The sequence below is a fragment of the Ranitomeya variabilis genome, chromosome 2 (genome assembly GCF_051348905.1).
Source record: "Ranitomeya variabilis isolate aRanVar5 chromosome 2, aRanVar5.hap1, whole genome shotgun sequence".
Classification (NCBI taxonomy): Eukaryota; Metazoa; Chordata; class Amphibia; order Anura; family Dendrobatidae; genus Ranitomeya; species Ranitomeya variabilis.
In genome coordinates this window covers 241,590,589-241,608,704 of record NC_135233.1, presented here as the reverse complement: position 1 = coordinate 241,608,704, position 18,116 = coordinate 241,590,589, and the positions used below count along the sequence as shown (strand labels likewise).

Genomic DNA, 18,116 nt, shown 5'->3' with positions numbered 1-18,116 from the left:
TTTTCCCATTAGGGTTAGGGTTAGGGCTAGTGTTAGGGCTAGGGTTGGGGCTAGGGTTAGGGCTAGGGTTAGGGCTAGGGTTGGGGCTAGGGTTAGGGCTAGGGTTAGGGCTAGTGTTACGGCTAGTGATAGGGCTAGTGATAGGGCTAGTGATAGGGCTAGTGATAGGGCTAGGGTTATTGCTAGGGTTAGGGCTAGGGTTATGGCTAGGGTTGGGGCTAGAGTTGGGGCTACAGTTAGGGTTGGGGCTAAAGATAGGGTTAGGGTTTGGATTACATTTACGGTTGGGAATAGGGTTGGGTGTGTCTGGGTTAGAGGAGTGGTTAGGGTTACTGTTGGGATTAGGGTAAGGGGTGTGTTTGGATTAGGGTTTCAGTTATAATTGGGGGGTTTCCACTGTTTAGGCACATCAGGGGCTCTCCAAACGGGACATGGCATCCGATCTGAATTCCAGCCAATTCTGCGTTGAAAAAGGAAAACAGTGCTCCTTCCCTTCAGAGCTCTCCCGTGTGCCCAAACAGGGGTTTACCCCAACATATGGGGTATCAGCGTACTCAGGACAAATTGGACATCATCTTTTGGGGTCCAACTTCTCCTGCTACCCTTGGGAAAATACAAAACTGGGGGCCAAAAAAGTTTTGTGGGAAAATAAAGATTTTTTATTTTCACGGCTCTGCGTTGTAAACTGTAGTGAAACACTTGGGGGTTCAAAGTTCTCACAACACATCTAGATAAGTTCCTTGGGAGGTCTAGTTTCCGATATGGGGGTCACTTGTGGGGGGTTTGTACTGTTTGGGTACATCAGGGGCTCTGCAAATGCAACGTGACGCCTGCAGACCAATCCATTTAAGTCTGCATTCCAAATGGCGCTCCTTCCCTTCCGAGCTCTGTCATGCGCCCAAACAGTGGTTCCCCCCCACATATGGGGTATCAGCGTACTCAGGACAAATTGGACAAATTGGACAACAACTTTTGGGCTCCAATTTATCCTGATACCCTTGTGAAAATACAAAACTGGGGGCTAAAAAATCATTTTTGTGAAAAAAAAAAGAATTTTTATTTTCACGGCTCTGCGTTATAAACTGTAGTGAAACACTTGGGGGTTCAAAGTTCTCACAACACATCTAGATAAGTTCCTTGGGGGGTCTAGTTTCCAATATGGGGTCACTTGTGGGGGGTTTGTACTGTTTGGGTACATCAGGGGCTCTGCAAATGCAACGTGACGCCTGCAGACCAATCCATTTAAGTCTGCATTCCAAATGGCGCTCCTTCCCTTCCGAGCTCTGTCATGCGCCCAAACAGTGGTTCCCCCCCACATATGGGGTATCAGCGTACTCAGGACAAATTGGACAACAACGTTTGGGGTCCAATTTATCCTGATACCCTTGTGAAAATACAAAACTGGGGGCTAAAAAATCATTTTTGTGGGAAAAAAAAAGAATTTTTATTTTCACGGCTCTGAGTTATAAACTTCTGTGAAGCACTTGTTGGGTCAAAGTGCTCACCACACATCTAGATAAGTTCCTTAGGGGGTCTACTTTCCAAAATGGTGTCACTTGTGGGGGGTTTCAATGTTTAGGCACATCAGGGGCTCTCCAAATGCAACATGGCGTCCCATCTCAATTCCAGTCAATTTTGCATTGAAAAGTCAAATGGCGCTCCTTCCCTTCCGAGCTCTGCCCTGCGCCCAAACAATGGTTTACACCCACATATGGGGTATCAGCGTACTCAGGACAAATTGCACAACAATTTTTGGGGTCCAATTTCTTCTCTTACCCTTGGGAAAATAAAAAATTTGGGGCGAAAAGATCATTTTTGTGAAAAAATATGATTTTTTATTTTTACGGCTCTGCATTATAAACTTCTGTGAAGCACTTGTTGGGTCAAAGTGCTCACCACACATCTAGATAAGATCCTTAGGGGGTCTACTTTCCAAAATGGTGTCACTTGTGGGGGGTTTCAATGTTTAGACACATCAGGGGCTCTCCAAATGCAACATGGCGTCCCATCTCAATTCCAGTCAATTTTGCATTGAAAAGTCAAATGGCGCTCCTTTCCTTCGGAGCTCTGCCATGCGCTTAAACAGTGGTTTACCCCCACATATGGGGTATCAGCGTACTCAGGACAAATTGTACAACAAATTTTGGGGTCTATTTTCTCCTGTTACCCTTGGTAAAATAAAACAAATTGGAGCTGAAATAAATTTTGTGTGAAAAAAAGTTAAATGTTTATTTTTATTTAAACATTCCAAAAATTCCTGTTAAACACCTGAAGGGTTAATGAACTTCTTGAAAGTGGTTTTGAGTACCTTGAGGGGTGCAGTTTTTAGAATGGTGTCACACTTGGGTATTTTCTATCATATAGACCCCTCAAAATGACTTCAAATGAGATGTGGTCCCTAAAAAAAAATGGTGTTGTAAAAATGAGAAATTGCTGGTCAACTTTTAACCCTTATAACTCCATCACAAAAAAAAATTTTGGTTCCAAAATTGTGCTGATGTAAAGTAGACATGTGGGAAATGTTACTTATTAAGTATTTTGCGTGACATATGTCTGTGATTTAAGGGCATAAAAATTCAAAGTTGGAAAATTGCGAAATTTTCAAAATTTTCGCCAAATATTCGTTTTTTTTTACAAATAAACGCAAGTTATATCGAAGAAATTTTACCACTATCATGAAGTACAATATGTCACGAGAAAACAATGTCAGAATCGCCAAGATCCGTTGAAGCGTTCCAGAGTTATAACCTCATAAAGGGACAGTGGTCAGAATTGTAAAAATTGGCCCGGTCATTAACGTGCAAACCACCCTTGGGGGTGAAGGGGTTAAAAAAGGGAGTTTCTTACAACAAACAACATTTTGAGTTGTGGATAATCTAGCGATAGATAATGTGTAAATGATAGATTCATGAAGTTCAACCTTTCTCTATGTATTTTATTCAACCCATTCAACACACGCATTACTCAGTACAGAAAATCACATTTTGAAGAGTTCTAATGACCAAAGTCAGGAGCTTTGGAAAACTCACTTATAATTGTCATCTTCTACAAACTTCTGCAGCTCTTCTATGTACCGGACAGACTTCAAATACTTCTGTACATGGGGTAATGTTGCAAGGTGATCTGCAAAAGAAAGACATCATTACTCAGGGGTTTATTTTTTAAGGCTTTGTTAACGTTTACATCTTTTTTTAGTGCATGTACAGTATTATGTGCAATACAAATAGTTAACTGCTTTGCTCCTGCAGCTTCCATGTATTTCGCTACATTGCAAGCTGCTCAATATCATGAAGTGTCAATCCTGACAGAAAAATATTTAGAATTGAGAGTCCTCAGTGGTTGATACCTTTTAATGGCTAACTGAAAAGGAATTGAGGACTCTCAATTCTAAATATTTTTCTATCTACTGGCTAACACGGTACCAAGATATATTTCTTTCCTGTATCAATCCTGACAGACAAACTCTCCAAAGTTGTAACCGGACCTCCGCTACAGTATTGTATTCTTGTCTCTGGGTATGTGCACTAGACTAATGAACCCTTGAGAGGTTGAGATTTTTTTAGTAGATCAGCTTGTTAAAACCATTGCAGCAGAAGGAAAGCCCTAGGTTGGAGACACCAGAGTAAAAAATAAGAACAGCTGTAAACGTTAGCCAAAAGAAGACTAATAACAGACCTCTATTGATTTTATTCACAGGTATTACAGCTTGGAGGACTGGAAAATATTGAAAACTCATCTTCAATCTTCACATTCATATTTCTTTTTTTTTTAACTAAAAAATGCATTGTAACTATATACCTCCTAAAGACTAGAGCATATGGTCATCATGTGGGGGTAGGACATATAGGACTCCTAATAATGAGCTGAAGTAAATACATAGCACTTTATGACCATATATTACATGGTCAGATGTTTCACCTAAATGGCCACCATTACCACATTGCCCCTGTATAGCTGGCCACATATGGCCTCAATGAGTACAGCTGATCACCTTTTTTGAACTTGGATTCAATGGTTCATGGCTGCATTTAATTTACTAATTGGTTATATCTTTCTACATTCTTGTATTTGGGTGCATGGGTGCTTGTGGGACCTACATCTATATATATAATTGTCTAAGGGTTTTTCTGTCTGTCCTGGAAATCCCGCGTCTCTGATTGGTCGAGGCCGCCATGCCTCGACCAATCAGCGACGGGCACAGCATGGCAACGATGATGTCATAAAGGTTGCCTCGACCAATCAGCGACGGGCACAGTCTGCCGTGAATTCGCCTCGACCAATCAGCGACGGGCACAGTATCGACGTAAATGTCATAATGGTTGCCGTGGCGACGATGATGTCATAAAGGTTGCCTCGACCAATCAGCGACGGGCACAGTCTGCCGCGAATTCTGGAATCATCATTGTCCATGTACTACGGGGACATGCATATTCTAGAATACCCGATGCGTTAGAATCGGGCCACAATCTAGTAGTTATATAAATAAGCAAAAGCGCAAAAAATTTTATGTACAGACCCAATGAAAGTATGTATACACGATCATCATGTAACAGTGCCTCGTGTGTGTACATATATATGTATATATTTTTTGCCAATATGCATATACACGTACGCGCACACACAATCATGCCTGGCATCAAGGGTCAGAGTGTCAGGATGTTTCATGCTCTAATCACTAGCAGGAAAATTTCAGTGTAGGATAGGTAGCAGCATATAGGATACTAGCAGGAGAGATCAATTAGGGCCTGCGGCGAGAGGGCCATTTCCCAGGTATAACTGGATGCTTCTCATGTGGTGTTTTACAGTAAGTATTTCCAGAATTAGAGAACGTTCCTCTGTAAACGCTGTGTTTGATCATCATGTTCAGAGACATCCTTTAAACTCTATAGCCGGCTGGGTGCCCTGGCATATACACTTGTCACATTCCACTTGTTCAGATTTTTTCTCTTAGATAGAAATTGGAAGGAGAAAACATAAATTTTACACTTCTTTTGGAATAGCTTCCTATTATTCTTGGACTCAGTCTTGCCTACTAGAAATTGGCATTCATAATGGGAATAGGATTTTCCTGGGAGGAGGAAGCTCCTCCAGGACTGATACTAGAATGTGTCCTTTTTTCATTAACTCGCAAAATGAATCATAGCATCTAGTATTTTACTTCATGTAGCATCCAAGGAAAATCAGACTACATCAAGTAAGATCTCTACAATACTATATCCTCTACACTCTAGCTGCTCCGATCTAGTGATAATAGCACCTATTCAAGCGCCTTCCCTACTGGCTTTGTAATAACTCAGAGAAATTTTTCTTAGATGACACACAACCAATAATATGTTTGAAGGGGACTGGCTGACTAGCTCATTTCCATAGCTAAGCTAGCCCCCTTCTCCATCACAGTTGATTTAAAACCATGGAAGCTTAGCTAATAAAATGAAGCAGCTAGCCCCATTTGCTTACAAGCCAATATGTCTGGGCTTCTACTAGGCCACTCCAAAATATTTACACGTTTCCCCTTAAACCACTCAAGTGTTGTTTTAGCAGTATGCTTTGGGTCATTGTCTTGTTGGAAGGTGAACTTCCGTCCCAGTCTCAAATCACTGACAGACAGACAGGTTTTGCTCAAAAATGTGCTTTTATTTCGCACCAGTCATCTTCCTCTCGACTTGGACCCCTTTCCCTGTCCCTGCTGCTGAAAAACATCCCCATAGCATGATGCTGCCACCACCATGTTTCACTGTGGGGATGGTATTCTTGGGGTGATGAGCTATGTTGGTTTAGCGCCAGACATATTATTTACTTTGGTGGCCAAAAAGTTCTATTTTGGTCTCATTTGACCACAGCACCTTCCTCCATACTTTTGGGGAGTCTCTCACATGTCTTTTGGTAAACTCAAAATGAGCCTTACAATTTGTGTGTGTAAGTAAAGGCTTTTTTTCTGCCCACTCATCTATGAAGGTCACCTCTCTGCATCATTTGTGTGTGAATAATGCTATATGTAGATTTTCTGTGCACTGGTATTGCACCTGTGTTTCTGCCTTAATTAGTTGGGCCCGCTGCACCTTGATAGTGCATTTGTTTTGAGGCCTTGGCAGGTAAGCATCTCTGCCTTCTTTTCAGTGATTTTTCCATGGAGTGTACAGCTTGTGGTGTTTGTATGGACAGAAACTTCAGTCTCTGTTTTGAACTTTGCAGCTCCTTTAGGCTTACCTTTGGTTCCTGTGCTGCCTCTCTGATTAATGCCCTCCTGGCCTGCACTGAGCTTTGGTGAGTGGCTCTCTCTTGACAGGTTTGTTGTGGTACCATGTTCTTTCCCTTTGATGATAATAGATTTGAAGGTGCTTCGGTGCATCATCAGAGATTGTGATTTTCTTTTTATAACCAAACCCTGACTTGTACTGCTCAACAACTTTGTCCCTAATTTGTTTGGAGATCTCCTTGGTCTCTATAGTGTTGACTGGTTACTGATGCCTCTTGCTTAATGGTGTTGAAGCCTCTGTGGCCTTTCAGAAAAGGTAAAGCGTATATACTGAGAGACCATGTGATACTTAGATTGCACACAGGTGGACTTCCACTTCTATAAAAGCCTCTCCATTAAAAAGCAGTGGGCTGGATGTCACCAGGCAATACAAAAGTGACATTAATCCCACAAATATGAACCCCACTTGCCACCGCTACAGGGCAAGTGGGAAGAGCTGGGCAAAGCGCCAGAATTTATATCTATTCTTGAAAACCAGCCTTGCTAACGCAGACAGCTGAGGGTTGCAGCAGGCGGCTGTCAGTTTTGGCTGGCTGGTTATCAAAAATATAGGGGAACCCATGCAGTTTTTTTCATTTATTTATTGCATCGGCTAATGAATACTCCTATCAGCCGCCGCCTGCTCGCTGTTATTAGCGGCAACAGCCGTAGTCTGATGGGAGTAGCAGTTCCATCCGCCGACGCCTGTGATCATATGTAAACATCTTACTGTCGATAAGAGCCGATGGTGTTTCCTGTGCCGTCATGCAAATGACACAGCGAGAAACACCCGATGTTCAGGGTGCCGAACCCAAACAGTAACACGGACTTCCTGGTAAAATCCATGTTCGAGGTTGGTACCGTATATTAGGTGTTTGGTACAGACCACAAATTTTACTGTTCGGGTTCGTCCATCTCTAAATACAGGTCCTTGTGAAATTAATTTATCGCAGTCATATATGTGACATAACTAGAAAACAGACAAAGAACAATGTAAAAAAAAAATAAAGGAACAATGCCAACCATAATTACAGGAGACTTGCAAATCAGCTATGATTCTCAGAATGTTGTTCATCTGATTAGAGCGTTGCTCGTTCTCCAAGATGCTGCCGGATGCTGGGTATGCAGAGTCTACGTAGATGATATCCAGTAGGTAAATTCCTGCAATACCAAAAACAAAGAGAGACAATGTATTAAAGATGCTTTTTTCAGTTTATACCATAAAAACAACTTTGGCTTTCCACATAGAACCCTACATGGATTTGTAATGTTCTTCCTACATTATACCAGGTTAGAAGGATTCCCGGAATATAAGTACTGTAGCTGACAGGTTGTTTCGCTGGTGGGACTCTGTAAAACAACCAGGTACCACCACCGCAGAGAAAATATAAGACAGAGAAATTAAAAATTTGCTAATTCATAAAGGACAGAGAGATTACAATTTATGTTTTTGCTGATTTGCACTGGAAATAGAGTAGTAGGCAAATGGTGAGATTTTAATATATCCTTTCCACATGCTGTTCAAATTGATTGGCTGCGTGGATTTTAAACTCTGCCAAATGTGAATTTCAGGAATTGCAGCCAATTTTGGAATAGACAACCAGCAGATCTGAAGCAAAATAATTTAAAAACTAGTAATTTCTTTATTTTCATAGTCCATATGATTTGGCGGGGATTTCCCAGAAGATATGCTGTGGAAATAATCAACTACAAAGCCAATCTGTAGATTTAACACTAGAATGGTGTAATCTGACAAGACTCATGAAAATTAATCAATTGAAACACTTTAAAATTAAACATAAAAAATTAAAAAATATATTATGATGTAAAATTGAAGTAAATATAACGTAAAAATATGCAAGTAAACACAATTAATAAATAAGATGCACTAACATTTTCACATAAAAGTGAAAAACAAATTCCTCAGACACTAACTTTTCCAGGACAAATTCTTGTACCCAGCAATACAGACTGCAAACACTTGTAAAATATTACTGAGCCCCAAATTACATTTTTAGAAGTTTGATCTTTGTTTTTAATTGCTGCAAGTGACACTTGTGACTCAGACCAGCACAAGCAGCCCTATAATTACTGCCTGCCGACATCAAGGCCGAGGAATTTGATCGTTTCAAAGGTCGACTGATCCCGTTATTTGCCAACAGGAATATGGGCTTCCCAGCATCTCATAACTCGGTCTCCTTTCTGCTATGCTAATCTTCTGCAGCCATATAAAAAAAGTGTTAATAAGTCAGTGTGTTCCATGGAAGACCTTATCCTCAATCCCACCTTTCTCATCTCACAGGGCACCTGATTATCAACTAGTCTGAGTTACCATGTAACAACCTCAAAGTGAACTTTGTGGTCCTGGTGTGTTAGCTCAGGGTCTATTAGGAGGTGTTTGGGGTTATTTCTGCTACTAACCCGATACATTTGAAGTTTTGATCTAACATGCTTTTTATTTTTTCTGTCGTCAGATCCATATACATTAAAAGCTGTTGACATCTCATGAGGAAAGCGTTGTCCTTGCTTCTAGGTTACCCAATTAAAAATAGACTTCCTCGAGTTGTTGGCGTGTTCATTCAGCACTGAGCGCTATTTATATATGGATGCTAGGACTAAAACAAGCTTCACACTCATATTCCAATTATCTAGTAAGACCCGCTGAGGAGCCCTCATCTCATTTCAGAATATGTAGAAGGTTGTAATGCCAAGCTTACATCTTTGTCCTTATGGTTTTCTTTATATATTATACAAATATTATCTTAGTGGTAGAAACCGATGCCCTAAATGATAGAAAAAAAGCCACATTGGCAGGCTTGTAGCAACATAAATTGCCAGGAGCTACAAATCCCAGTAGGAGCCAATTCCAGTACATGTTTGAGTGTTATGTGCACTTTTTGCTCTTTAACCCCTTCATGACCCAGCCTATTTTGGCCTTAATGACCTTGCCGTTTTTTGCAATTCTGACCAGTGTCCCTTTATGAGGTAATAACTCAGGAACGCTTCAACGGATCCTAGCGATTCTGAGATTGTTTTTTCGTGACATATTTGGCTTCATGTTAGTTGTAAATTTAGGTCTAATTCTGAGTTTATTTGTGAAAAAAATGGAAATTTGGCGAAAATTTTGAAAATTTCGCAATTTTCACATTTTGAATTTTTATTCTGTTAAACCAGAGAGTTATGTGACACAAAATAGTTAATAAATAACATTTTCCACATGTCTACTTTACATCAGCACAATTTTGAAAACAAATTTTTTTTTGCTAGGAAGTTATAAGGGTTAAAATTTGACCAGTGATTTCTCATTTTTACAACAAAATTTACAAAACCATTTTTTTTAGGGACCACCTCACATTTGAAGTCAGTTTGAGGGTTCTATATGGCTGAAAATACCCAAAAGTGACACCATTCTAAAAACTGCACCCCTCAAGGTGCTCAAAACCACATTCAAGAAGTTTATTAACCCTTCAGGTGTTTCACAGCAGCAGAAGCAACATGGAAGTAAAAAATGAACATTTAACTTTTTAGTCACAAAAATGATCTTTTAGCAACAATTTTTTTATTTTCCCAAGGGTAAAAGGAGAAACTGGACCACGAACGTTGTTGTCCAATTTGTCCTGAGTACGCTGATACCTCATATGTGGGGGTAAACCACTGTTTGGGCGCACGGCAGGGCTCGGAAGGGAAGGAGCGCCGTTTGACTTTTTGAATGAAAAATTGGCTCCACTCTTTAGCGGACACCATGTCGCGTTTGGAGAGCCCCTGTGTGCCTAAACATTGGAGCTCCCCCACAAGTGACCACATTTTGGAAACTAGACCCCCCAAGGAACTTATCTAGAAGCATAGTGAGCACTTTAAACCCCCAGGTGCTTCACAAATTGATCCGTAAAAATGAAACAGTACTTTTTTTTCACAAAAAAAATTATTTTAGCCTCAATTTTTTCATTTTCACATGGGCAACAGGATAAAATGGATCCTAAAATTTGTTGGACAATTTCTCCTGAGTACACCGATACCTCACATGTGGGGGTAAACCACTGTTTGGGCACATGGTAAGGCTCGGAAAGGAAGGAGCGCCATTTGACTTTTTGAATGAAAAATTATCTCCATCGCTAGCGGACACCATGTCACGTTTGGAGAGCCCCTGTGTGCCTAAACATTGGAGCTCCCCCACAAGTGACCCCATTTTGGAAACTAGACCCCCCCAAGGAACTTATCTAGAAGCATAGTGAGCACTTTAAACCCTCAGGTGCTTCACAAATTGATCCGTAAAAATGAAAAAGTACTTTTTTTTCACACAAAATTTATTTTAGCCTCAATTTTTTCATTTTCACATGGGCAACAGGATAAAATGGATCCTAAAATTTGTTGGGCGATTTCTCCTGAGTACGCCGATACCTCATATGTGGGGGTAAACCACTGTTTGGGTGCACGGCAAGGCTCGGAAGGGGAGGCGTGCCATTTGACTTTTTGGATGGAAAATTAGCTCCAATCGTTAGCGGACACCATGTCGTGTTTGGAGAGCCCCTGTGTGCCTAAACATTGGAGCTCCCCTACAAGTGACCCCATTTTGGAAACTAGACCCCCCAAGGAACTTATCTAGATGCATAGTGAGCACTTATAACCCCCAGGTGCTTCACAGAAGTTTATAACGCAGAGCCGTGAAAATAAAAAATAATTTTTCTTTCCTCAAAAATGATTTTTAGCCCAGAATTTTTTATTTCCCCAAGGGTAATAGGAGAAATTGGACCCCAAATGTTGTTGTCCAGTTTTCCTGAGTACGATGATACCCCATATGTGGGGGTAAACCACTGTTCGGGCGCACGGCAGGGCTCGGAAGGGAAGGCATGCCATTTGGCTTTTTGAATGGAAAATTAGCTCCAATCATTAGCGGACACCATGTCGCGTTTGAAGAGCCCCTGTGTGCCTAAACATTGGAGCTCCCACACATATGACCCCATTTTGGAAACGAGACCTCCCAAGGAACTAATCTAGATGTGTGGTGAGCACTTTGAACCCCCAAGTGCTTCACAGAAGTTTATAACGCAGAGCCATGAAAATAAAAAATAATTTTTCTTTTCTCAAAAATGATTTTTTAGCCCACAATTTTTTATTTTCCCAAGGGTAACAGGAGAAATTGGACCCCAAAAGTTGTTGTCCAGTTTCTCCTGAGTACGCTGATACCCCATATGTGGGGGTAAACCACTGTTTGGGCACATGCCGGGGTTCGGAAGGGAAGTAGTGACGTTTTGAAATGCAGACTTTGATGGAATGCTCTGCGGGCGTCAGGTTGCGTTTGCAGAGCCCCTGATGTGCCTAAACAGTAGGAACTCCCCACAAGTGACTCCATTTTGGAAACTAGACCCCAAGGGAACTTATCTAGATGTGTGATGAGCACTTTGAACCCCCAAGTGCTTCACAGAAGTTTATAACGCAGAGCCGTGAAAATAATAAATGTGTTTCCCTTCCTCAAAAATATTTTTTTAGCCCAGAATTTTTTATTTTTGCAAGGGTAACAGGAGAAATTTGACCCCAAAAGTTGTTGTCCAGTTTGTCCTGAGTACACTGATACCCCATATGTGGGGGTAAACCACTGTTTGGGCACATGCCGGGGCTCGGAAGGGAAGTAGTGACGTTTTGGAATGCAGACTTTGATGGAATGGTCTGCGGGCATCATGTTACGTTTGCAGAGCCCCTGATGTGCCTAAACAGTAGAAACCCCCCACAAGTGACCCCATTTTGGAAACTAGACCCTCCAAGGAACTTATATAGATGTGTGGTGAGCACGTTCTACCCCCAAGAGCTTCACAGAAGTTTACAACGCAGAGCCGTGAAAATAAAAAATCATTTTTCTTTCCTCAAAAAAGATGTTTTAGCAAGCAATTTTTTATTTTCCCAAGGGTAACAGGGGAAATTTGACCCCAAAAGTTGTTGTCCAGTTTCTCCTGAGTACGCTGATACCCCATATGTGGGGGTAAACCAGTTTGGGCGCACGTCAGGGCTCGGAAGGGAAGTAGTGACATTTGAAATGCAGACTTTGATGGAATGGTCTGCGGGCGTCATGTTGCATTTGCAGAGCCCCTGATGTGCCTAAACAGTAGAAACACCCCACAAGTGACCCCATTTTGGAAACTAGACCCCCCCAAGGAACTTATCTAGATGTGTGGTGAGCACTTTCAACCCCCAAGTGTTTCACAGAAGTTTATAACGCAGAGCCGTGAAAATAATAAATAATTGTTCTTTCCTCAAAAATTATGTTTTAGCAAGTAATTTTTTATTTTTGCAAGGGTAACAGGAGAAATTGGACCCCAATAGTTGTTGCCCAGTTTGTCCTGAGTACGCTGGTACCCCATATGTGGGGATAAACCACTGTTTGGGCGCACGTCAGGGCTCGGAAGGGAAGTAGTGACATTTGAAATGCAGACTTTGATGGAATGGTCTGCGGGCGTCATGTTGCATTTGCAGAGCCCCTGATGTGCCTAAACAGTAGAAACACCCCACAAGTGACCCCATTTTGGAAACTAGACCCCCCAAGGAACTTATCTAGATGTGTGGTGAGCATTTTCAACCCCCAAGTGTTTCACAGAAGTTTATAACGCAGAGCCGTGAAAATAAAAAATAATTGTTCTTTCCTCAAAAATTATGTTTTAGCAAGAAATTTTTTATTTTTGCAAGGGTAACAGGAGAAATTGGACCCCAATAGTTGTTGCCCAGTTTGTCCTGAGTACGCTGGTACCCCATATGTGGGGATAAACCACTGTTTGGGCACACGTCAGGGCTCGGAAGGGAAGTAGTGACATTTGAAATGCAGACTTTGATGGAATGGTCTGCGGGCGTCATGTTGCATTTGCAGAGCCCCTGATGTGCCTAAACAGTAGAAACACCCCACAAGTGACCCCATTTTGGAAACTAGACCCCCCAAGGAACTTATCTAGATGTGTGGTGAGCACTTTTATCCCCCAAGTGTTTCACAGAAGTTTATAACGCAGAGCCGTGAAAATAAAAAATAATTGTTCTTTCCTCAAAAATTATGTTTTAGCAAGTAATTTTTTATTTTTGCAAGGGTAACAGGAGAAATTGGACCCCAATAGTTGTTGCCCAGTTTGTCCTGAGTACGCTGGTACCCCATATGTGGGGGTAAACCACTGTTTGGGCGCACGTCAGGGCTCGGAAGGGAAGTAGTGACATTTGAAATGCAGACTTTGTGTCATGGTTCTCAATGGCAAGAGAACGTAGTAAAGCATACAAAATGACTAGCTCTTGGAAGATGGGAACTCGAGCTGACTGTGAGCTAAACCTACCGCACAACTAACAGTGGCCGGGTAGCGTGCCTACGTTTTATCCCTAGACGCCCAGCGCCAGCCGGAGGACTGACTGACCCTAGCAGAGGAAAATACAGACCTGGCTTACCTCTAGAGAAATTTTCCCCAAAAGGCAGACAGTAGCCCCCACATATATTGTCGGTGATTTTAGAGGAAATTGACATACGAAGTATGAAGATAGGTTTAGCAAATTGAGGTCCGCTTACTAGATAGTAGGAAGACAGAAAAGGGAACTTCACAGTCAGCTGAAAACCCTTTCAAAACACCATCCTGAAATTACTTTAAGACTCTAATATCAACTCATGACATCAGAGTGGCAATTTCAGCTCACAAGAGCTTCCTGCCTCAGAAATATTCAATCACAGAGAACTGGAACAAAAATGCAAAACAAACTTAGGACTAAAAGTCCAACTTAGCTGATAGTAGTCTAGGAGCAGGAACATGCAACAGAAAGGCTTCTGGTAACATTGTTGGCCGGCATAGAAATGACTGAGCAGCAAGGCTAAATAGAAAACTCCCACATCCTGATGGAAACAGGTGAACAGAGGGGATGAAGCACACAAGTTCAGTACCACCAGTGACCACCGGGGGAGCCCAGAAACCAAATTCACAACAGTACCCCCCCCTCAAGGAGGGGGCACCGAACCCTCACCAGAACCACCAGGGCGATCAGGATGAGCCCTATGAAAGGCACGGACCAAATCGGAGGCATGAACATCAGAGGCTGTCACCCAAGAATTATCCTCCTGACCGTAGCCCTTCCACTTGACCAGATACTGAAGTCTCCGTCTGGAAACACGGGAGTCCAAGATCTTCTCGACAACGTACTCCAACTCACCCTCAACCAACACCGGAGCAGGAGGCTCAACGGAAGGCACAACCGGTACCTCATACCTGCGCAACAATGACCGATGGAAGACATTATGAATAGAAAAAGATGCAGGGAGGTCCAAACGAAAGGACACAGGGTTAAGAATCTCCAATATCTTGTACGGGCCGATGAACCGAGGCTTAAACTTAGGAAAAGAAACCTTCATAGGGACAAAACGAGAAGACAACCACACCAAGTCCCCAACACAAAGACGAGGACCAACACGACGACGGCGGTTGGCAAACTGCTGAGTCTTCTCCTGGGACAACTTCAAATTGTCCACCACATGCCCCCAAATCAAATGCAACCTCTCCACCACAGCATCCACTCCAGGACAATCCGAAGACTCCACCTGACCGGAAGAGAAACGAGGATGAAACCCCGAATTACAGAAGAAAGGAGAAACCAAGGTGGCAGAACTAGCCCGATTATTGAGGGCAAACTCCGCCAAGGGCAAAAAGGCAACCCAATCATCCTGATCCGCAGACACAAAACACCTCAAATAAGTCTCCAAGGTCTGATTAGTTCGCTCGGTCTGGCCATTAGTCTGAGGATGGAAAGCAGACGAAAAAGACAAATCAATGCCCATCCTAGCACAGAATGCTCGCCAAAATCTAGACACGAATTGGGTTCCCCTGCTTAATTCGCACTAAATTATACGCCCCACGAAGATCAATCTTAGAGAACCACTTGGCCCCCTTTATTCGAGCAAACAAATCAGTAAGCAGTGGCAAAGGATACTGATATTTAACCGTGATTTTATTCAAAAGCCGATAATCAATACACGGCCTCAAAGAGCCATCTTTTTTAGATACAAAGAAAAAACCGGCTCCTAAGGGAGATGACGAAGGACGAATATGTCCCTTTTCCAAGGACTCCTTAATATATTCCCGCATAGCAGCATGTTCAGGCACAGATAGATTAAATAAACGACCCTTTGGAAACTTACTGCCCGGAATCAGATCTATAGTACAATCGCAATCTCTGTGCGGAGGTAGTGAACCAAGTTTAGGCTCCTCAAAAACGTCACGATAATCAGACAAAAATTCCGGAATCTCAGAGGGAATAGATGACGAAATGGAAACCAAAGGTACATCCCCATGAGTCCCCCCTGACATCCCCAGCTTAACACAGACATTGCTTTCCAGTCGAGGACTGGGTTATGAGATTGCAGCCATGGCAATCCAAGCACCAACACATCATGTAGATTATACAACACAAGGAAGCGAATAATCTCCTGGTGATCCGGATTAATACGCATAGTTACTTGTGTCCAGTATTGTGGTTTATTACTAGCCAATGGCGTGGAGTCAATACCCTTCAGAGGTATAGGAACTTCCAGAGGCTCTAAATTAAACCCACAGTGTTTGGCAAAGGACCAATCCATAAGACTCAAAGCGGCGCCAGAGTCGACATAGGCGTCCGCGGTTATAGACGATAAAGAGCAAATCAGGGTCACAGATAGAATAAACTTAGACTGTAAAGTGCCAATTGAAACAGACTTATCAACCTTCTTAGTACGTTTAGAGCATGCTGAGATAACATGAGTTGAATCGCCACAATAGAAGCATAACCCATTTTTTCGCCTAAAATTCTGTCGTTCGCTTCTGGACAGAATTCTATCACATTGCATAATCTCTGGCGCCTTCTCAGTAGACACCGCCAAATGGTGCACAGGTTTGCGCTCCCGCCAACGCCGATCAATCTGAATAGCCATTGTCATGGACTCATTCAGACCTGTAGGCACAGGGAACCCCACCATAACATCTTTAATGGCATCAGAGAGACCCTCTCTGAAATTCGCCGCCAGGGCGCACTCATTCCACTGAGTAAGCACAGACCACTTACGAAATTTTTGGCAGTATATTTCAGCCTCATCTTGCCCCTGAGACAGGGCCATCAAGGCTTTTTCAGCCTGAATCTCTAAATGAGGTTCCTCATAAAGCAACCCCAAAGCCAGGAAAAACGCATCCACATTGAGCAACGCAGGATCCCCTGGTGCCAAAGCAAATGCCCAATCCAGAGGGTCGCCCCGGAGCAAGGAAATTACAATCCTGACCTGCTGTGCAGGATCTCCAGCGGAGCGAGATCTCAGAGACAAAAATAATTTACAATTATGTTTGAAATTCTGGAAGCGAGATCTATCCCCGGAGAAAAATTCAGGTAAAGGAATTCTAGGTTCAGATATAGGAGCATGAATTACAAAATCCTGTAAACTTTGAACCTTCATAGCGAGATTATTCAAACCTGTAGCTAAACTCTGAGGATCCATTTTAATCAGGTGAGATCAGAACCATTCAAGGATTAGAAGGAGAGAGAGACGAAGGCTGCAGTAAGCAGAGATGCAAGTGAATCAACTAATGAGCAAACTCAGAAAAAAAAAAAAAAATTCTCTGCAGACTTCTTTTCTCTCCTTTCTTCTGCCAATTATTTTAACCCTTGGCCGGCCAAACTGTCATGGTTCTCAATGGCAAGAGAACGTAGTAAAGCATACAAAATGACTAGCTCTTGGAAGATGGGAACTCGAGCTGACTGTGAGCTAAACCTACCGCACAACTAACAGTGGCCGGGTAGCGTGCCTACGTTTTATCCCTAGACGCCCAGCGCCAGCCGGAGGACTGACTGACCCTAGCAGAGGAAAATACAGACCTGGCTTACCTCTAGAGAAATTTTCCCCAAAAGGCAGACAGTAGCCCCCACATATATTGTCAGTGATTTTAGAGGAAATTGACATACGAAGTATGAAGATAGGTTTAGCAAATTGAGGTCCGCTTACTAGATAGTAGGAAGACAGAAAAGGGAACTTCACAGTCAGCTGAAAACCCTTTCAAAACACCATCCTGAAATTACTTTAAGACTCTAATATCAACTCATGACATCAGAGTGGCAATTTCAGCTCACAAGAGCTTCCTGCCTCAGAAATATTCAATCACAGAGAACTGGAACAAAAATGCAAAACAAACTTAGGACTAAAAGTCCAACTTAGCTGATAGTAGTCTAGGAGCAGGAACATGCAACAGAAAGGCTTCTGGTAACATTGTTGGCCGGCATAGAAATGACTGAGCAGCAAGGCTAAATAGAAAACTCCCACATCCTGATGGAAACAGGTGAACAGAGGGGATGAAGCACACAAGTTCAGTACCACCAGTGACCACCGGGGGAGCCCAGAAACCAAATTCACAACACTTTGATGGAATGGTCTGCGGGCGTCATGTTGCATTTGCAGAGCCCCTGATGTGCCTAAACAGTAGAAACACCCCACAAGTGACCCCATTTTGGAAACTAGACCCCCCAAGGAACTTATCTAGATGTGTGGTGAGCACTTTCAACCCCCAAGTGTTTCACAGAAGTTTATAACGCAGAGCCGTGAAAATAAAAAATAATTGTTCTTTCCTCAAAAATTATGTTTTAGCAAGTAATTTTTTATTTTTGCAAGGGTAACAGGAGAAATTGGACCCCAATAGTTGTTGCCCAGTTTGTCCTGAGTACACTGGTACCCCATATGTGGGGGTAAACCACTGTTTGGGCGCACGTCAGGGCTTGGAAGGGAGGGAGCACCATTTGACTTTTTGAACGCAAGATTGGCTGGAATCAATGGTGGCGCCATGTTACGTTTGTAGACCCCTGATGTGCCTAAACGGTGGAAACCCCTCAATTCTAACTTCAACACTAACCCCAATACACCCCT

The 18,116-nt window shown here is 42.5% G+C and overlaps 1 protein-coding gene across 33 annotated transcripts in view; it reads right to left on the bottom strand.

Moving 5' to 3' along the window:
• RALGPS1 (Ral GEF with PH domain and SH3 binding motif 1) overlaps positions 1-18,116 on the bottom strand; it is a 1,054,187-nt gene that overhangs the window by 336,879 nt on the left and 699,192 nt on the right. For 30 of the 33 annotated variants that reach the window (XM_077284266.1, XM_077284294.1, XM_077284272.1 and 27 more), the window contains 2 exons: positions 7,259-7,396; positions 3,030-3,123 (listed from right to left, as the gene is read on the bottom strand). In XM_077284266.1, the coding sequence (XP_077140381.1) occupies positions 3,030-3,123; positions 7,259-7,396 (232 nt within the window). The remainder of the gene's footprint in view (positions 1-3,029; positions 3,124-7,258; positions 7,397-18,116) is intronic. The other 3 variants (XM_077284283.1, XM_077284280.1, XM_077284292.1) reach the window with 1 other exon arrangement.